At 54.0% G+C, this 22,554-nt stretch overlaps 1 protein-coding gene across 1 annotated transcript in view; it reads left to right on the top strand.

The window, feature by feature from the left end:
- Nucleotides 1-22,554, top strand: part of GLB1L2 (galactosidase beta 1 like 2) — a 105,579-nt gene that overhangs the window by 13,004 nt on the left and 70,021 nt on the right. The window contains 2 exon segments of the mRNA XM_083163533.1: nt 16,612-16,809; nt 20,524-20,592. Coding sequence (XP_083019659.1) covers nt 16,612-16,809; nt 20,524-20,592 — 267 coding nt within the window.

Genomic DNA, 22,554 nt, shown 5'->3' with positions numbered 1-22,554 from the left:
TCCACAATACACGGACAGTTATACTCCACCATAACTCCACAATACATGGGCAGTTATACTCCACCACAACTCCACAATACATGGGCAGTTATACACCACCATAACTCCACAATACATGGGCAGTTATACTCCACCATAACTCCACAATACATGGACAGTTATACTCCACCATAACTCCACAATACATGGGCAGTTATACTCCACCACAACTCCACAATACATGGGCAGTTATACACCACCATAACTCCACAATACATGGGCAGTTATACACCACCACAACTCCATAATACATGGACAGTTATACTCCACCATAACTCCACAACACATGGACAGTTATACACCACCATAACTCCACAATACAGGGACAGTTATACTCCACAATACAGGGACAGTTATACTCCACAATACACGGACAGTTATACACCACCATAACTCCACAATTCAGGGACAGTTATACTCCACAATACAAGGACAGTTATACACCACCATAACTCCACAACACATGGAGATAGTGATTGCGTTATTCCAGGATGCAGCCCGGCCTTACCGCTGCTGATTTAGGTGTTATCACTGCTGATGCAGCAATGTGTTTATATCTAGTCCTTGTTCTGCAGTTATCTCTATTGTATCCCTTGTGTGTGTGTGTGTGTGTGTGTGTGTGCTGTTTATGTACTTTGTAACAAGCTGCGGACCCCTTGTAGTGCCATGGAAATAATAACATGATTAGAACCAGATACAAAATACAGAGAAATACAGAACACAAGGGAAAAAGGAAATGTACATATCCTGAGGAATGACACAGGACAAAGGCAGATGATTGCTAGGGTAATGTGCCGCCCGTACATACTGTATAGGTGTGTGTGCTGTATGTGCAGGAATTGCTGCTGGCACTGTCATGGAACACAGGACAGACCCCAACACCAGATCCTGTGTGCCGGCTGTGTAGTTACACCGCACAGGAGCTGGGTGATCTATGTGTATCCCCAGCGCCGGATCCTGTGTGCCGGCTGTGTAGTTATACCGCACAGGAGCTGGGGGTTCTATGTGTATCCCCAGCGCCAGATCCTGTGTGCCGGCTGTGTAGTTACACCGCACAGGAGCTGGGTGATCTATGTGTATCCCCAGCACCGGATCCTGTGTGCCGGCTGTGTAGTTACACCACACAGGAGCTGGGTGTTGTATGTGTATCCCCAGCGCCGGATCCTGTGTGCCGGCTGTGTAGTTACACCGCACAGGAGCTGGGTGTTCTATGTGTATCCCCAGCGCCGGATCCTGTGTGCCGGCTGTGTAGTTACACCGCACAGGAGCTGGGGCTTCTATGTGTATCCCCAGCGCCGGATCCTGTGTGCCGGCTGTGTAGTTACACCGCACAGGAGCTGGGTGTTCTATGTGTATCCCCAGCGCCGGATCCTGTGTGCCGGCTGTGTAGTTACACCGCACAGGAGCTGGGTGTTCTATGTGTATCCCCAGCGCCGGAGCCTGTGTGCCGGCTGTGTAGTTACACCGCACAGGAGCTGGGTGTTCTGTGTGTATCCCCAGCGCCGGATCCTGTGTGCCGGCTGTGTAGTTACACCGCACAGGAGCTGGGGCTTCTATGTGTATCCCCAGCGCCGGATCCTGTGTGCCGGCTGTGTAGTTACACCGCACAGGAGCTGGGTGTTCTATGTGTATCCCCAGCGCCGGATCCTGTGTGCCGGCTGTGTAGTTACACCGCACAGGAGCTGGGTGTTCTATGTGTATCCCCAGCGCCGGAGCCTGTGTGCCGGCTGTGTAGTTACACCGCACAGGAGCTGGGTGTTCTGTGTATCCCCAGCGCCGGAGCCTGTGTGCCGGCTGTGTAGTTATACCGCACAGGAGCTGGGTGTTCTATGTGTATCCCCAGCGCCGGATCCTGTGTGCCGGCTGTGTAGTTACACCGCACAGGAGCTGGGTGTTCTATGTGTATCCCCAGCGCCGGATCCTGTGTGCCGGCTGTGTAGTTACACCGCACAGGAGCTGGGTGTTCTATGTGTATCCCCAGCGCCGGATCCTGTGTGCCGGCTGTGTAGTTACACCGCACAGGAGCTGGGTGTTCTATGTGTATCCCCAGCGCCGGATCCTGTGTGCCGGCTGTGTAGTTACACCGCACAGGAGCTGGGTGTACTATGTGTATCCCCAGCGCCGGATCCTGTGTGCCGGCTGTGTAGTTACACCGCACAGGAGCTGGGTGTACTATGTGTATCCCTAGCACCGGATCCTGTGTGCCGGCTGTGTAGTTACACCGCACAGGAGCTGGGTGTACTATGTGTATCCCCAGCACCGGATCCTGTGTGCCGGCTGTGTAGTTACACCGCACAGGAGCTGGGTGTACTATGTGTATCCCCAGCACCGGATCCTGTGTGCCGGCTGTGTAGTTACACCGCACAGGAGCTGGGTGTTCTATGTGTATCCCCAGCGCCGGATCCTGTGTGCCGGCTGTGTAGTTACACCGCACAGGAGCTGGGTGTTCTATGTGTATCCCCAGCGCCGGATCCTGTGTGCCGGCTGTGTAGTTACACCGCACAGGAGCTGGGTGTTCTATGTGTATCCCCAGCGCCGGATCCTGTGTGCCGGCTGTGTAGTTACACCGCACAGGAGCTGGGTGTTCTATGTGTATCCCCAGCACCGGATCCTGTGTGCCGGCTGTGTAGTTACATCGCACAGGAGCTGGGTGCTGTATGTGTGTCCCCAGCACCGGATCCTGTGTGCCGGCTGTGTAGTTACACCGCACAGGAGCTGGGTGTTCTATGTGTATCCCCAGCGCCGGATCCTGTGTGCCGGCTGTGTAGTTACACCGCACAGGAGCTGGGTGTTCTATGTGTATCCCCAGCACCGGATCCTGTGTGCCGGCTGTGTAGTTACACCGCACAGGAGCTGGGTGTTCTATGTGTATCCCTAGCACCGGATCCTGTGTGCCGGCTGTGTAGTTACACCGCACAGGAGCTGGGTGTACTATGTGTATCCCCAGCACCGGATCCTGTGTGCCGGCTGTGTAGTTACACCGCACAGGAGCTGGGTGTACTATGTGTATCCCCAGCGCCGGAGCCTGTGTGCCGGCTGTGTAGTTACACCGCACAGGAGCTGGGTGTTCTATGTGTATCCCCAGCGCCGGATCCTGTGTGCCGGCTGTGTAGTTACACCGCACAGGAGCTGGGTGATCTATGTGTATCCCTAGCACCGGATCCTGTGTGCCGGCTGTGTAGTTATACCGCATAGGAGCTGGGTGCTGTATGTGTATCCCCAGCGCCGGATCCTGTGTGCCGGCTGTGTAGTTATACCGCACAGGAGCTGGGTGGTCTATGTGTATCCCCAGCGCCGGATCCTGTGTGCCGGCTGTGTAGTTACACTGCACAGGAGCTGGGTGTTCTATGTGTATCCCCAGCGCCGGATCCTGTGTGCCGGCTGTGTAGTTACACTGCACAGGAGCTGGGTGTTCTATGTGTATCCCCAGCACCGGATCCTGTGTGCCGGCTGTGTAGTTACACCACACAGGAGCTGGGTGTTCTATGTGTATCCCCAGCGCCGGATCCTGTGTGCCGGTTGTGTAGTTACACCGCACAGGAGCTGGGTGTTCTATGTGTATCCCCAGCACCGGATCCTGTGTGCCGGCTGTGTAGTTACACCGCACAGGAGCTGGGTGTACTATGTGTATCCCCAGCGCCGGATCCTGTGTGCCGGCTGTGTAGTTACACCGCACAGGAGCTGGGTGTACTATGTGTATCCCCAGCGCCGGATCCTGTGTGCCGGCTGTGTAGTTACACCGCACAGGAGCTGGGTGTTGTATGTGTATCCCCAGCGCCGGATCCTGTGTGCCGGCTGTGTAGTTACACCGCACAGGAGCTGGGTGTTGTATGTGTATCCCCAGCGCCGGATCCTGTGTGCCGGCTGTGTAGTTACACCGCACAGGAGCTGGGTGTTCTATGTGTATCCCCAGCACCGGATCCTGTGTGCCGGCTGTGTAGTTACACCGCACAGGAGCTGGGTGTACTATGTGTATCCCCAGCGCCGGATCCTGTGTGCCGGCTGTGTAGTTACACCGCACAGGAGCTGTGGGTTCTATGTGTATCCCCAGCACCGGATCCTGTGTGCCGGCTGTGTAGTTATACCGCACAGGAGCTGGGTGCTGTATGTGTATCCCCAGCACCGGATCCTGTGTGCCGGCTGTGTAGTTATACCGCACAGGAGCTGGGTGCTGTATGTGTATCCCCAGCACCGGATCCTGTGTGCCGGCTGTGTAGTTATACCGCACAGGAGCTGGGTGTACTATGTGTATCCCCAGCGCCGGATCCTGTGTGCCGGCTGTGTAGTTACACCGCACAGGAGCTGGGTGTACTATGTGTATCCCCAGCACCGGATCCTGTGTGCCGGCTGTGTAGTTACACCGCACAGGAGCTGGGTGTTGTATGTGTATCCCCAGCGCCGGATCCTGTGTGCCGGCTGTGTAGTTACACCGCACAGGAGCTGGGTGTTGTATGTGTATCCCCAGCACCGGATCCTGTGTGCCGGCTGTGTAGTTACACCGCACAGGAGCTGGGTGTTGTATGTGTATCCCCAGCGCCGGATCCTGTGTGCCGGCTGTGTAGTTACACCGCACAGGAGCTGGGTGTTCTATGTGTATCCCCAGCGCCGGATCCTGTGTGCCGGTTGTGTAGTTACACCGCACAGGAGCTGGGTGTTCTATGTGTATCCCCAGCGCCGGATCCTGTGTGCCGGCTGTGTAGTTACACCGCACAGGAGCTGGGTGTTCTATGTGTATCCCCAACGCAGACCCCCCCCCCCCCCCCACCCATCATCGGAACGGGGCTGATTTCGGCCCCTCAGGAATAATATTGAACATGGGCGATATTGACAAGATGGACATGCACAAGGTCGATGTACACATTGGTACAAGGTCGACACAAGCAAAATGTCAACACATGAAAGGGCCGACATGACTATTTTTTGGGGGGTTGCGGGTGTCAACATCTGAACATGTGTACCCCAATAAGTGTCACATGGCTCGCTGCGCTCGCACACGTTTCCGTTCCCAATCAGTCCATGTAGATGGTAAAGTATGAAAAATCAAACTCACATTGATATAATCAGGGAGAGAACGTGTACGGCAATGGGATTCTGTCTAACATTGTGGTGTGGAGTACCGGGGGCCTGGTGTAGAGGTGGTCAGTGTAGCCCTCCCTGACATTGTGGTGTGGAGTACCGGGGGCCTGGTTCAGAGGTGGTCAGTGTAGCCCTCCCTGACATTGTGGTGTGGAGTACCGGGGGCCTGGTTCAGAGGTGCTCAGTGTAGCCCTCCCTGACATTGTGGTGTGGAGTACCGGGGGCCTGGGTCAGAGGTGCTCAGTGTAGCCCTCCCTGACATTGTGGTGTGGAGTACCGGGGGCCTGTATCAGAGGTGGTCAGTGTAGCCCTCCCTGACATTGTGGTGTGGAGTACCGGGGGCCTGGTTCAGAGGTGGCCAGTGTAGCCCTCCCTGACATTGTGGTGTGGAGTACCGGGGGCCTGTATCAGAGGTGGTCAGTGTAGCCCTCCCTGACATTGTGGTGTGGAGTACCGGGGGCCTGGTTCAGAGGTGGCCAGTGTAGCCCTCCCTGACATTGTGGTGTGGAGTACCGGGGGCCTGGTTCAGAGGTGGTCAGTGTAGCCCTCCCTGACATTGTGGTGTGGAGTACCGGGGGCCTGGTTCAGAGGTGGTCAGTGTAGCCCTCCCTGACATTGTGGTGTGGAGTACCGGGGGCCTGGTTCAGAGGTGGTCAGTGTAGCCCTCCCTGACATTGTGGTGTGGAGTACCGGGGGCCTGGTTCAGAGGTGGTCAGTGTAGCCCTCCCTGACATTGTGGTGTGGAGTACCGGGGGCCTGGTGTAGAGGTGGTCAGTGTAGCCCTCCCTGACATTGTGGTGTGGAGTACCGGGGGCCTGGTGTAGAGGTGGTCAGTGTAGCCCTCCCTGACATTGTGGTGTGGAGTACCGGGGGCCTGGTGTAGAGGTGGTCAGTGTAGCCCTCCCTGACATTGTGGTGTGGAGTACCGGGGGCCTGGTGTAGAGGTGGTCAGTGTAGCCCTCCCTGACATTGTGGTGTGGAGTACCGGGGGCCTGGTTCAGAGGTGGTCAGTGTAGCCCTCCCTGACATTGTGGTGTGGAGTACCGGGGGCCTGGTTCAGAGGTGCTCAGTGTAGCCCTCCCTGACATTGTGGTGTGGAGTACCGGGGGCCTGGGTCAGAGGTGCTCAGTGTAGCCCTCCCTGACATTGTGGTGTGGAGTACCGGGGGCCTGTATCAGAGGTGGTCAGTGTAGCCCTCCCTGACATTGTGGTGTGGAGTACCGGGGGCCTGGTTCAGAGGTGGCCAGTGTAGCCCTCCCTGACATTGTGGTGTGGAGTACCGGGGGCCTGTATCAGAGGTGGTCAGTGTAGCCCTCCCTGACATTGTGGTGTGGAGTACCGGGGGCCTGGTTCAGAGGTGGCCAGTGTAGCCCTCCCTGACATTGTGGTGTGGAGTACCGGGGGCCTGGTTCAGAGGTGGTCAGTGTAGCCCTCCCTGACATTGTGGTGTGGAGTACCGGGGGCCTGGTTCAGAGGTGGTCAGTGTAGCCCTCCCTGACATTGTGGTGTGGAGTACCGGGGGCCTGGTTCAGAGGTGGTCAGTGTAGCCCTCCCTGACATTGTGGTGTGGAGTACCGGGGGCCTGGTTCAGAGGTGGTCAGTGTAGCCCTCCCTGACATTGTGGTGTGGAGTACCGGGGGCCTGGTGTAGAGGTGGTCAGTGTAGCCCTCCCTGACATTGTGGTGTGGAGTACCGGGGGCCTGGTGTAGAGGTGGTCAGTGTAGCCCTCCCTGACATTGTGGTGTGGAGTACCGGGGGCCTGGTGTAGAGGTGGTCAGTGTAGCCCTCCCTGACATTGTGGTGTGGAGTACCGGGGGCCTGGTGTAGAGGTGGTCAGTGTAGCCCTCCCTGACATTGTGGTGTGGAGTACCGGGGGCCTGGTTCAGAGGTGGTCAGTGTAGCCCTCCCTGACATTGTGGTGTGGAGTACCGGGGGCCTGGTGTAGAGGTGGTCAGTGTAGCCCTCCCTGACATTGTGGTGTGGAGTACCGGGGGCCTGGTTCAGAGGTGGTCAGTGTAGCCCTCCCTGACATTGTGGTGTGGAGTACCGGGGGCCTGGTTCAGAGGTGGTCAGTGTAGCCCTCCCTGCGGCTTACTGGACACCCTGACAAACCACGTATGCAGAGGGTGATTACAGCCCTTGTATCATACAGGTCTAAGCGCAGGAGGAAACCAGTGTGTGTTCTAAAACAATACAACAATTATACTACCAGATGTATTGTGAAAGCAGAAAATCCGCCTGTAGGAAATAGAAGCAGATCATGACTACAGGGGAGTTTTGGGCGTCTCATTTTCCTGTCTAACATCACTGATTACACACCCAAACAATTGTCACAATTCAATTGTTGATTGGACGCATTGCATATCGCACACGTCGCACCCAGACACACAGCGCTTACCTGCTCAGTACGGCTAAACCTGTCGCAAGTCCTGCTTGAATTGCTGCCATCTAATGGCTGATGGTGATGTCTGTTGTGGGCATGAGAATAATATAACCATCTAATCTTCCCTGTTGCAGCACTAACCTTCTCCTGGGGTCAGTCATTCCTATGTGTATTCCCTGTATCTATCAGTGGGGACCAGGTGTCGGGATCATCCTGGATCCAGAACATAAGTGAGGTAGTATCTCTGTAATCCAGACCCTGGCTGGGAGAGAGGCTGCTGCACTCACCTTCTCCTGGGGTCAGTCATTCCTATGTATCTTGTATCTATCAGTGGGGACCAGGTGTCGGGATCATCCTGGATCCAGAACACTAGTGAGGAAGTATCTCTGTAATCCAGACCCTGGCTGGGAGAGAGGCTGCTGCACTCACCTTCTCCTGGGGTCAGTCATTCCTATGTATCTTGTATCTATCAGTGGGGACCAGGTGTCGGGATCATCCTGGATCCAGAACACTAGTGAGGAAGTATCTCTGTAATCCAGACCCTGGCTGGGAGAGAGAGGTTGCTGCACTCACCTTCTCCTGGGGTCAGTCATTCCTATGTATATTCCCTGTATCTATCAGTGGGGACCAGGTGTCGGGATCATCCTGGATCCGGAACACTAGTGAGGAAGTATCTCTGTAATCCAGATCCTGGCTGGAAGAGAGAGGTTGCTGCACTCACCTTCTCCTGGGGTCAGTCATTCCTATGTGTATTCCCTGTATCTATCAGTGGGGACCAGGTGTCAGGATCATCCTGGATCCGGAACACTAGAGAGGAAGTATCTCTGTAATCCAGACCCTGGCTGGGAGAGAGAGGTTGCTGCACTCACCTTCTCCTGGGGTCAGTCATTCCTATGTGTATTCCCTGTATCTATCAGTGGGGACCAGGTGTCAGGATCATCCTGGATACGGAACACTAGTGAGGAAGTATCTCTGTAATCCAGATCCTGGCTGGGGGAGAGAGGCTGCTGCACTCACCTTCTCCTAGGATCAGTCATTCCTATGTGTATTCCCTGTATCTATCAGTGGGGACCAGGTGTCAGGGTCACCCTGGATCCGGAACACTAGTGCGGAAGTATCTCTGTAATCCAGACCCTGGCTGGGAGAGAGAGGTTGCTGCACTCACCTTCTCCTGGGGTCAGTCATTCCTATGTGTATTCCCTGTATCTATCAGTAGGGACCAGGTGTCAGGATCATCCTGGATCCGGAACACTAGTGAAGAAGTATCTCTGTAATCCAGACCCTGGCTGGGAGAGAGAGGTTGCGGCACTCACCTTCTCCTGGGGTCAGTCATTCCTATGTGTATTCCCTGTATCTATCAGTAGGGACCAGGTGTCAGGATCATCCTGGATCCAGAACACTAGTGAGGAAGTATCTCTGTAATCCAGACCCTGTCTGGGGGAGAGAGGCTGCTGCACTCACCTTCTCCTGGGGTCAGTCATTCCTATGTGTATTCCCTGTATTTATCAGTGGGGACCAGGTGTCAGGATCATCCTGGATCCGGAACACTAGTGAGGAAGTATCTCTGTAATCCAGACCCTGGCTGGGAGAGAGAGGCTGCTGCACTCACCTTCTCCTGGGGTCAGTCATTCCTATGTGTATTCCCTGTATCTATTAGTGGGGACCAGGTGTCGGGATCATCCTGGATCCGGAACACTAGTGAGGAAGTATCTCTGTAATTGTTTGAGCTATATTAGGGCCATTTCTCTTATCAACAGTTAGCGTGGTGACGCAGGTTCCCGTTTTGGCGGCATGTATAATTTATTTTGCCAAAGAGGGCGGGTGAGCCTTCACCTGGGTACGGTTTACCCCAGCCCGGGCCTGTTGACGGGATGCGGCAGAGCACCCCTGTCTAGGGTGAGGGGTATTGCCATTGTCGGCATAAACAGTTGACAGTTCAGTAATGACATTTTGAATATCAGCAGAATATAACACCCTCACTCCTAACTCACCTGAGGGGTAACCCCATTAGCAGGCACACTACAGGCACACCCTGGCGCCTACTCTCTGATTACAGCCGCAGAGAGGAGACAGCCTTGGACATTGTCTCTGTCTGATAAGAATGAGCCTTATATTCCTAGCTCAGTCCTCCCGCAGCCTGATCTCTGCTGCAGCTCTGTCCTGACGTCTCCATACACGGTGAGGGCATTACTTGTATACTATTGTATTCTGTATATAGAGGGTAACCACCCACATGTGCCCACATCTGTCAGGCGTGTGCTGATATTGGGCAGTCCTGGAAGGGCTTGCTCATGGTAACATGTCCTGCAGATATGGGTTCTCTCCCCAACCCCTGACGCTCCTGTGCACCCCTGACCTACAGCACCTGTAAACTACACCCCTGACCTACAGCACCTGTACACTACACCCCTGACCTACAGCACCTGTACACTACACCCCTGACCTACAGCACCTGTACACTACACCCCTGACCTACAGCACCTGTACACTACACCCCTGACCTACAGCACCTGTAAACTACACCCCTGACGCGCCTGTGCACACCTGACCTACAGCACCTGTAAACTACACCCCTGACGCGCCTGTACACCCCTGACCTACAGCACCTGTAAACTACACCCCTGACCTACAGCACCTGTAAACTACACCCCTGACGCGTCCGTGCACCCCTGACCTACAGTACCTGTAAACTACACCCCTGACGCGTCCGTGCACCCCTGACCTACAGTACCTGTAAACTACACCCCTGACGCTCCTGTGCACCCCTGACCTACAGCACCTGTAAACTACACCCCTGACCTACAGTACCTGTAAACTACACCCCTGACCTACAGTACCTGTAAACTACACCCCTGACGCGCCTGTGCACCCCTGACCTACAGTACCTGTAAACTACACCCCTGACGCTCCTGTACACCCCTGACCTACAGCACCTGTAAACTACACCCCTGACGCGCCTGTGCACCACTGACCTACAGTACCTGTAAACTACACCCCTGACGCTCCTGTACACCCCTGACCTACAGCACCTGTAAACTACACCCCTGACGCGCCTGTGCACCACTGACCTACAGTACCTGTAAACTACACCGCTGACGCTCCTGTGCACCCCTGACCTACAGCACCTGTAAACTACACCCCTGACGCGCCTGTGCACCACTGACCTACAGTACCTGTAAACTACACCCCTGACGCTCCTGTGCACCCCTGACCTACAGCAACTGTAAACTACACCCCTGTCCTACAGTACCTGTAAACTACACCCCTGACGCTCCTGTACACCCATGACCTACAGCACCTGTAAACTACACCCCTGACGCGCCTGTGCACCACTGACCTACAGTACCTGTAAACTACACCCCTGACGCGCCTGTGCACCATTGATCTACAGCACCTGTAAACTACACCCCTGACGCGCCTGTGCACCCCTGACCTACAGCACCTGTAAACTACACCCCTGACGCTCCTGTGCACCCCTGACCTACAGAACATGTAAACTACACCCCTGACGCACCTGTGCACCCCTGGCCTACAGCACCTGTAAACTACACCCCTGACACGCCTGTGCACCTCTGACCTACAGCACCTGTAAACTACACCCCTGACGTGCCTGTACACCCCTGACCTACAGTACCTGTAAACTACACCCCTGACGCTCCTGTACACCCCTGACCTACAGTACCTGTAAACTACACCCCTAACCTACAGCACCTGTAAACTACACCCCTGACCTACAGCACCTGTAAACTACACCCCTGACCTACAGTACCTGTAAACTACACCCCTGACGCGTCCGTGCACCCCTGACCTACAGTACCTGTAAACTACACCCCTGACGCGTCCGTGCACCCCTGACCTACAGTACCTGTAAACTACACCCCTGACGCTCCTGTGCACCCCTGACCTACAGCACCTGTAAACTACACCCCTGACCTACAGTACCTGTAAACTACACCCCTGACGCGCCTGTGCACCCCTGACCTACAGTACCTGTAAACTACACCCCTGACCTACAGTACCTGTAAACTACACCCCTGACGCTCCTGTACACCCCTGACCTACAGCACCTGTAAACTACACCCCTGACGCGCCTGTGCACCACTGACCTACAGTACCTGTAAACTACACCCCTGACGCTCCTGTACACCCCTGACCTACAGCACCTGTAAACTACACCCCTGACGCGCCTGTGCACCACTGACCTACAGTACCTGTAAACTACACCCCTGACGCTCCTGTGCACCCCTGACCTACAGCACCTGTAAACTACACCCCTGACGCGCCTGTGCACCACTGACCTACAGTACCTGTAAACTACACCCCTGACGCTCCTGTGCACCCCTGACCTACAGCACCTGTAAACTACACCCCTGACCTACAGTACCTGTAAACTACACCCCTGACGCTCCTGTACACCCCTGACCTACAGCACCTGTAAACTACACCCCTGACGCGCCTGTGCACCACTGACCTACAGTACCTGTAAACTACACCCCTGACGCGCCTGTGCACCCCTGACCTACAGCACCTGTAAACTACACCCCTGACGCTCCTGTGCACCCCTGACCTACAGCACCTGTAAACTACACCCCTGACCTACAGTACCTGTAAACTACACCCCTGACGCTCCTGTACACCCCTGACCTACAGCACCTGTAAACTACACCCCTGACGCGCCTGTGCACCACTGACCTACAGTACCTGTAAACTACACCCCTGACGCGCCTGTGCACCATTGATCTACAGCACCTGTAAACTACACCCCTGACGCTCCTGTGCACCCCTGACCTACAGCACCTGTAAACTACACCCCTGACGCGCCTGTGCACCACTGACCTACAGTACCTGTAAACTACACCCCTGACGCGCCTGTGCACCCCTGACCTACAGCACCTGTAAACTACACCCCTGACGCGCCTGTGCACCACTGACCTACAGTACCTGTAAACTACACCCCTGACGCGCCTGTGCACCATTGATCTACAGCACCTGTAAACTACACCCCTGACGCTCCTGTGCACCCCTGACCTACAGCACCTGTAAACTACACCCCTGACGCGCCTGTGCACCACTGACCTACAGTACCTGTAAACTACACCCCTGACGCTCCTGTGCACCCCTGACCTACAGCACCTGTAAACTACACCCCTGACCTACAGTACCTGTAAACTACACCCCTGACGCTCCTGTACACCCCTGACCTACAGCACCTGTAAACTACACCCCTGACGCGCCTGTGCACCACTGACCTACAGTACCTGTAAACTACACCCCTGACGCTCCTGTGCACCCCTGACCTACAGCACCTGTAAACTACACCCCTGACGCGCCTGTGCACCCCTGATCTACAGTACCTGTAAACTACACCCCTGACGCGCCTGTGCACCCCTGACCTACAGCACCTGTAAACTACACCCCTGACGCTCCTGTGCACCATTGACCTACAGCACCTGTAAACTACACCCCTGACCTACAGTACCTGTAAACTACACCCCTGACGCTCCTGTACACCCCTGACCTACAGCACCTGTAAACTACACCCCTGACGCGCCTGTGCACCACTGACCTACAGTACCTGTAAACTACACCCCTGACGCGCCTGTGCACCACTGACCTACAGTACCTGTAAACTACACCCCTGACGCTCCTGTGCACCCCTGACCTACAGTACCTGTAAACTACACCCCTGATGCGCCTGTACACCCCTGATGTGCCTGTGCACCCCTGATGCCCCTGTGCACCCCTGATGCCCCTGTGCACCCCTGATGCCCCTGTACACCCCTGATGCCCCTGTACACCCCTGATGCCCCTGTACACCCATGATGCCCCTGTACACCCATGATGCCCCTGTACACCCATGACGCTCCTGTACAACCCTGACCTATAGTACCTGTAAACCACACCCAGGATTCTCCTGTACACCCCGGATGCTCCTGTACACCACAATGCCCAGTTATTATAGGAAGGATTGTGCCTACGTTGTCTCTTGTAACCATGATATTGCATTGCAACCAATATCCCCAATTCACTTAAATCAGCCCAATACAAGGCAGGAGTCCTACGTTGCCAGGCAGTTCCAAATGGGCCAGAAGTAATGTATACTAATGTCATGGGAGGAGCCTGAGAGGTAGAGTGGGTCCACAGCAGCACAGAGTATATCAGGAGATGAGTGATGTGTCAGTGAGGACAGGGCTGCATGTGACAGGGGCAGTGACATGATGTGAGGAGGGGAATGGAGGCAGCGGGAAGCCACAGACTGAGAGTTATATAGTGGGAGAAGCAGGGTCCCCAGCAGCACAGAGTATATCAGGAGATGAGTGATGTGTCAGTGAGGACAGGGATGCATGTGACAGGGGCAGTGACATGATGTGAGGAGGGTAATGGGGGCAGCAGGAAGCCACAGAATGAGAGTTATATAGTGAGAGGAGCAGGGTCCCCAGCAGCACAGAGTATATCAGGAGATGAGGGATGTGTCAGTGAGGACAGTGCTGCATGTGACAGGGGCAGTGACATGATGTGAGGAGGGGAATGGAGGCAGCAGGAAGCCACAGACTGAGAGTTATATAGTGGGAGGAGCAGCGTCCCCAGCAGCACAGAGTATATCAGGAGATGAGGGATGTGTCAGTGAGGACCGAGCTGCATGTGACAGGGCAGTGACATAATGTGAGGAGGGGAATGGAGGCAGCAGGAAGCCACAGACTGAGAGTTATACAGTGGGAGGAGCAGGGTCCCCAGCAGCACAGAGTATATCAGGAGATGAGTGATGTGTCAGTGAGGACAGGGCTGCATGTGACAGGGGCAGTGACATTATGTGAGGAGGGGAATGGAGGCAGCAGGAAGCCACAGACTGAGAGTTATACAGTGGGAGGAGCAGGGTCCCCAGCAGCACAGAGTATATCAGGAGATGAGTGATGTGTCAGTGAGGACAGGGCTGCATGTGACAGGGGCAGTGACATGATGTGAGGAGGGGAATGGAGGCAGCAGGAAGCCACAGACTGAGAGTTAGATAGTGGGAGTAGCAGGGTCCCCAGCAGCACAGAGTATATCAGGAGATGAGGGATGTGTCAGTGAGGACAGGGCTGCATGTTACAGGGTCAGTGATATGATGTGAGGAGGGGAATGGGGGCAGCAGGAAGCCACAGACTGATAGTTATATAGTGGGAGGAGCAGGGTCCCCAGCAGCACAGAGTATATCAGGAGATGAGTGATGTGTCTGTGAGGACAGGGGCAGTGACTTGATGTGAGGAGGGGAATGGAGGCAGCAGGAAGCCACAGACTGAGAGTTATATAGTGGGAGGAGCAGGGTCCCCAGCAGCACAGAGTATATCAGGAGATAAGGGATGTGTCAGTGAGGACAGGGCTGCATGTGACAGGGGCAGTGTCATGATGTGAGGAGGGGAATGGGGGCAGCAGGAAGACACAGACTGAGAGTTATGTAGTGGGAGGAGCAGGGTCCCCAGCAGCACAGAGTATATCAGGAGATGAGGGATGTGTCAGTGAGGACAGGGCTGCATGTGACAGGGGCAGTGACATCATGTAAGGAGGGGAATGGGGGCAGCAGGAAGACACAGACTGAGAGTTATATAGTGGGATGAGCAGGTTCCCCAGCAGCACAGAGTATATCAGGAGATGAGGGATGTGTCAGTGAGGACAGGGCTGCATGTGACAGGGGCAGTGACATGATGTGAGGAGAGGAATGGAGGCAGCAGGAAGCCACAGACTGAGAGTTATATAGTGGGAGGAGCAGGGTCCCCAGCAGCACAGAATATATCAGGAGATGAGTGATGTATCAGTGAGGAAAGGGCTGCATGTGACAGGGGCAGTGACATGATGTGAGGAGGGGAATGGGGGCAGCAGGAAGCCACAGACTGAGAGTTATATAGTGAGAGGAGCAGGGTCCCCAGCAGCACAGAGTATATCAGGAGATGAGCGATGTGTCAGTGAGGACAGACCTGCATGTGACAGGGGCAGTGACATGATGTGAGGAGGGTAATGGGGGCAGCAGGAAGCCACAGACTGAGAGTTATATAGTGAGAGGAGCAGGGTCCTCAGCAGCACAGAGTATATCAGGAGATGAGCGATGTGTCAGTGAGGACAGACCTGCATGTGACAGGGGCAGTGACATGATGTGAGGAGGGTAATGGGGGCAGCAGGAAGCCACAGACTGAGAGTTATATAGTGAGAGGAGCAGGGTCCCCAGCAGCACAGAGTATATCAGGAGATGAGCGATGTGTCAGTGAGGACAGACCTGCATGTGACAGGGGCAGTGACTTGATATGTGAGGAGGGGAATGGGGGCAGCAGGAAGCCACAGACTGAGAGTTATATAGTGGGAGAAGCAGGGTCCCCAGCAGCACAGAGTATATCAGGAGATGAGTGATGTGTCAGTGAGGACAGGGATGCATGTGACAGGGGCAGTGACATGATGTGAGGAGGGTAATGGGGGCAGCAGGAAGCCACAGAATGAGAGTTATATAGTGAGAGGAGCAGGGTCCCCAGCAGCACAGAGTATATCAGGAGATGAGTGATGTGTCAGTGAGGACAGGGCTGCATGTGACAGGGGCAGTGACATGATGTGAGGAGGGGAATGGAGGCAGCAGGAAGACACAGACTGAGAGTTATATAGTGGGAGGAGCAGGATCCCCAGCAGCACAGAATATATCAGGAGATGAGTGATGTGTCAGTGAGGACAGGGCTGCATGTAACAGGGGCAGTGACTTGATGTGAGGAGGGGAATGGGGGCAGCAGGAAGCCAGAGACTGAGAGTTATATAGTGGGAGGAGCAGGATTCCCAGCAGCACAGAGTATATCAGCAGATCAGTGATGTGTCAGTGAGGACAGGGCTGCATGTGACAGGGGCAGTGACTTGATGTGAGGAGGGGAATGGGGGCAGCAGGAAGCCACAGACTGAGGGTTATATAGAGGGAGGAGCAGGGTCCCCAGCAGCACAGAGTATATCAGGAGATGAGGGATGTGTCAGTGAGGACAGACCTGCCATACTTCTATAGATAAGAGGCTTAGAGGAGAGATAATCATAGTACAGTAATATAACATAGATTTGTATTTACCAGTAGTACATTGTGTGTTGGATGAGCCGCTGTCTTCTCCCCACAGGCATCGCTTACTGGATTCCTTTTCCTGGAGGATGATTGGCCGACAGAAGGGACTTCAGGCTGAGGATGCGCAGTTCTTGCTGGAAGGAGAACCGTTCAGGATTCTGGGTGGGTCCTTGCACTATTTCCGCGTCCCTCTGCCGTACTGGCGGGATCGCATGCTGAAGATGAAGGCCTGCGGACTGAACACACTCACAACGTACGTACCATGGCACACAGCCCTGATCAATGGTCGGGGATCGGTAACCTGTTCTATTGTGTGGATAGAGCAGGCTGCCCCTCTATTACTGTGATTCTAGTTCAGGGGTGGCCAAACCGGTCCTCGAGATCTACCAACGGTCCACGTTTTCCAGCTTACCTAGCACAGCTGTAGTCATTACTAACTGTCACAATTCCCAGATCACCTTGCTGGTGCACAGATGTAGTCATTACTAACTGTCACAATTCCCAGATCACCTTGCTGGTGCACAGATGTAGTCATTACTAACTGTCACAATTCCCAGATCACCTTGCTGGTGCACAGATGTAGTCATTACTAACTGTCACAATTCCCAGATCACCTTGCTGGTGCACAGATGTAGTCATTACTAATTGTCACAATTCCCAGATCACCTAGCTGGTGCACAGATGTAGTCATTACTAACTGTCACAATTCCCAGATCAACTAGCTGGTGCACAGCTGTAGTCATTACTAACTGTCACATTCCCCAGATCCCCTAGCTAGTGCACAGCTGTAGTCATTACTAACTGTCACAATTCCCAGATCACCTTGCTGGTGCACAGCTGTAGTCATTACTAACTGTCACAATTCCCAGATCACCTTGCTGGTGCACAGATGTAGTCATTACTAACTGTCACAATTCCCAGATCATCTTGCTGGTGCACAGATGTAGTCATTACTAATTGTCACAATTCCCAGATCACCTAGCTGGTGCACAGATGTAGTCATTACTAACTGTCACAATTCCCAGATCAACTAGCTGGTGCACAGCTGTAGTCATTACTAACTGTCACATTCCCCAGATCCCCTAGCTGGTGCACCGCTGTAGTCATTACTAACTGTCACAATTCCCAGATCACCTTGCTGGTGCACAGATGTAGTCATTACTAAATGTCACAATTCCCAGATCACCTTGCTGGTGCACAGCTGTAGTCATTACTAACTGTCACATTTTAAAACCTGCTGCATTCATTCCTACTATAGATCCACAGGTTGCCTGGAAAACATACACTGTTGGTAGAGGTGGTGGGGGGGGGGGATTGCCTATTGTCTGATTTCTCCTGTAGCGGAGACATGCGAGGGTGTTTTTTCGTTACACATCCCCTCACATGGTACCAAGGGGAATCGCCTGGTGTGTGGTGTGGAGGGGTATTTAGCAGGGTGGTGTCTCAGGTGCTCGGTAAGCTGTGATGTTCGCAGCTTACCAAGCAAACCTGAATATCGGGTGCTGAGTACATAGGGCCTAATTCAGACCTGATCGGACCGGTGCTAATATTTGGGGCTCTGCGATCAGATAGCCGTTGCCCCACCGTAGTGAAATTCCTCCCAGTGGAAGCCTGTGATCAGCTGCAACACAGTCTGCAACCTCTCACCATGTAATGATTCCCCAGTGTGTGCTGTCTGTGCGTAGCCCAGGACTTACTCAGCGGCTGTGATAGAATCAGGCTGATTGGGGGAGGAGCTGACGTCACATGACTTCCCCTCACACACCTGGCCACACCTGCGTATTCCCTGACACTCCCAGATAACAGCCGCTCACCATGTAATGATTCCCCTGTGTGTGCTGTCTGTGCGTAGCCCAGGACTTACTCAGCGGCTGTCATAGAATCAGGCTGATTGGGGGAGGAGCTGACATCACATGACTTCCCCTCATACACCTGGCCATGCCTGCGTATTACCTGACACTCCCAGATAACAGCCGCTCACCATGTAATGATTCCCCAGTGTGTGCGTAGCCCAGGACTTACTCAGCGGCTGTGATAGAATCAGGCTGATCGGGGGCGGGGCTGACATCACATGACTTCCCCTCACACACCTGGCCACACCTGCATTATCCCTGACACTCCCAGATAACAGCCGCTCCCCATGTAATGATTCCCCAGTGTGTGCAGTGTGTGCGTAGCCCAGGACTTACTCAGCGGCTGTGATAGAATCAGGCTGATCGGGGCGGAGCTGACGTCACATGACTTCCCCTCACACACCTGGCCACGCCTGCGTATTACCTGACACTCCCAGATAACAGCCGCTCCCCATGTAATGATTCCCCAGTGTGTGCAGTGTGTGCGTAGCCCAGGACTTACTCAGCTGCTGTGATAGAATCAGGCTGATCGGGGGCGGAGCTGACGTCACATGACTTCCCCTCACACACCTGGCCACGCCTGCGTATTACCTGACACTCCCAGATAACAGCCGCTCCCCATGTAATGATTCCCCAGTGTGTGCAGTGTGTGCGTAGCCCAGGACTTACTCAGCGGCTGTAATAGAATCAGGCTGATCGGGGCGGAGCTGACGTCACATGACTTCCCCTCACACACCTGGCCACGCCTGCGTATTACCTGACACTCCCAGATAACAGCCGCTCCCCATGTAATGATTCCCCAGTGTGTGCAGTGTGTGCGTAGCCCAGGACTTACTCAGCTGCTGTGATAGAATCAGGCTGATCGGGGGCGGAGCTGACATCACATGACTTCCCCTCACACACCTGGCCATGCCTGCGTATTACCTGACACTCCCAGATAACAGCCGCTCACCATGTAATGATTCCCCAGTGTGTGCAGTGTGTGCGTAGCCTAGGACTTACTCAGCTGCTGTGATAGAATCAGGCTGATCGGGGGCGGAGCTGACATCACATGACTTCCCCTCACACACCTGGCCACGCCTGCGTATTACCTGACACTCCCAGATAACAGCCGCTCACCATGTAATGATTCCCCAGTGTGTGCAGTCTGTGCGTAGCCCAGGACTTACTCAGCGGCTGTGATAGAATCAGGCTGATCGGGGGCGGAGCTGACATCACATGACTTCCCCTCATACACCTGGCCACACCTGCATTATCCCTGACCCTCCCAGATAACAGCCGCTCCCCATGTAATGATTCCCTAGTGTGTGCAGTCTGTGCGCAGCCCAGGACGTACTCAGGCTGATCAGGGGCGGAGCTGATGTCACACGCCTTCCCTGACAATCCCAAAAAATGTCCTCTTATCACCTCCCCTGCTTGTCTGCCGAAGCAGGGGAGCGCTAACTCCCCCCTCCGGCGATGTCCCCTCCTGGAGATAGCGCATCAGTTTACACTGATGCGCTGTCTCCTGTCCCCGGCCGGCTGCACTGGGCATGTGCGGGATCTCACTACTCACGCGAGATCCCCAGTGCAGCCCAGACCTAACAGCAGGGACAGCGCTGTCCCTGCTGTTTAGATAGGGCTTCGCCAGCCTGATAGTGGCGAAGCCAAAACCAGCAGCGGGCGGAACGGTCAGCGATGCTGACCGTTCATACATTCGGCCTGCTATCATTTAGATAGCAGCGTCGATATGGACAGGGGCGCATAGCGACCCTGTCCTTTACCGCATCTCGGCTCCTTCATACATGAAGCGGTGTCAGTGAACATAACGTGCGCTGATACCCCTTCTCCCCCATAACGCCCAGTCATACATCTGCCCCACTGTCGGCTTTCAATCAACTGGCGTATGGCCAATGATAAAATAAACAACAGGCTTTTATCGCTGGATAGCCTTGCGCATGTGTACTATGCATGCTGAGTCTATCAGTATTCACCCAGCCTGCAAATTCACAGCCGTGCCTTCAGGTCTGAATAAGGCCCACTCCTTTTATAGATCACACTGTATATAGTGAGTCACGTGAATGTCAACAAATTTCATGGTGTATTCCTAATATCTCCCTTTGTTTGGTCCCTAGGTACGTTGCGTGGAATCTACACGAGCCACAAAGCGGCAAGTTTGACTTTGACGGGAATCTGGAACTTGGGTACTGCCATGTGTACATATATCCTATAGAATGACTGTAATGTCAGTGCCTGGGTATTGCTGGGCCGTATGTATCAGTTATCCAGTTTCAGTCCCGATAACTGGAATATATGCTGAAGATATATATGCAATGTGTATCGGTTATATTAAGACGATGTTAAGTTCTCATGGTGCATGAGCTAAGTGGTCCGTACGGTAGTTGTCATGGTGTATGAGCTAAGTGGTCCGTACGGTAGTTGTCATGGTGTATGAGCTAAGTGGTCCGTACGGTAGTTGTCATGGTGTATGAGCTAAGTGGTCCGTACGGTAGTTGTCATGGTGTATGAGCTAAGTGGTCCGTACGGTAGTTGTCATGGTGTATGAGCTAAGTGGTCCGTACGGTAGTTGTCATGGTGTATGAGCTAAGTGGTCCGTACGGTAGTTGTCATGGTGTATGAGCTAAGTGGTCCGTACGGTAGTTGTCCTGGTGTATGATCTAAGTGGTCCGTACGGTAGTTCTCATGGTGTATGAGCTAAGTGGTCCGTACGGTAGTTCTCATGGTGTTATGAGCTAAGTGGTCCGTACGGTAGTTGTCATGGTGTATGAGCTAAGTGGTCCGTACGGTAGTTGTCATGGTGTTATGAGCTAAGTGGTCCGTACAGTAGTTCTCATGGTGTATGAGCTAAGTGGTCCGTACGGTAGTTGTCATGGTGCATGAGCTAAGTGGTCCGTACGGTAGTTGTCATGGTGTATGAGCTAAGTGGTCCGTACGGTAGTTGTCATGGTGCATGAGCTAAGTGGTCCGTACGGTAGTTGTCATGGTGCATGAGCTAAGTGGTCCGTACGGTAGTTGTCATGGTGCATGAGCTAAGTGGTCCGTACGGTAGTTGTCATGGTGCATGAGCTAAGTGGTCCGTACGGTAGTTGTCATGGTGCATGAGCTAAGTGGTCCGTACGGTAGTTGTCATGGTGCATGAGCTAAGTGGTCCGTACGGTAGTTGTCATGGTGCATGAGCTAAGTGGTCCGTACGGTAGTTGTCATGGTGCATGAGCTAAGTGGTCCGTACGGTAGTTGCATGGTGTATGAGCTAAGTGGTCCGTACGGTAGTTGTCATGGTGTATGAGCTAAGTGGCCCGTACGGTAGTTGTCATGGTGCATGAGCTAACTGCTCTGTACGGTAGTTGTCATGGTGCATGAGCTAAGTGGCCCGTACGGTAGTTGTCCTGGTGTATGAGCTAAGTGGCCCGTACGGTAGTTGTCCTGGTGTATGAGCTAAGTGGCCCGTACGGTAGTTGTCATGGTGTATGAGCTAAGTGGCCCGTACGGTAGTTGTCATGGTGTATGAGCTAAGTGGCCCGTACAGTAGTTGTCATGGTGCATGAGCTAAGTGGCCCGTACGGTAGTTGTCATGGTGCATGAGCTAAGTGGCCCGTACGGTAGTTGTCATGGTGCATGAGCTAAGTGGTCCGTACGGTAGTTGCATGGTGTATGAGCTAAGTGGTCCGTACGGTAGTTGTCATGGTGTATGAGCTAAGTGGTCCGTACGGTAGTTGTCATGGTGTATGAGCTAAGTGGTCCGTACGGTAGTTGTCATGGTGTATGAGCTAAGTGGTCCGTACGGTAGTTGTCATGGTGCATGAGCTAAGTGGTCCGTACGGTAGTTGTCATGGTGCATGAGCTAAGTGGTCCGTACGGTAGTTGTCATGGTGCATGAGCTAAGTGGTCCGTACGGTAGTTGTCATGGTGCATGAGCTAAGTGGTCCGTACGGTAGTTGTCATGGTGCATGAGCTAAGTGGTCCGTACGGTAGTTGTCATGGTGCATGAGCTAAGTGGTCCGTACGGTAGTTGTCATGGTGCATGAGCTAAGTGGTCCGTACGGTAGTTGTCATGGTGCATGAGCTAAGTGGCCCGTACGGTAGTTGTCATGGTGTATGAGCTAAGTGGTTCGTACGGTAGTTGCATGGTGTATGAGCTAAGTGGT

Source organism: Crinia signifera, chromosome 19 (genome assembly GCF_055691185.1).
Source record: "Crinia signifera chromosome 19, ASM5569118v1, whole genome shotgun sequence".
NCBI lineage: Eukaryota > Metazoa > Chordata > Amphibia > Anura > Myobatrachidae > Crinia > Crinia signifera.
The sequence above is the reverse complement of the archived record's forward strand: the minus strand, read 5'-3'. Positions and strand labels throughout refer to the sequence as shown.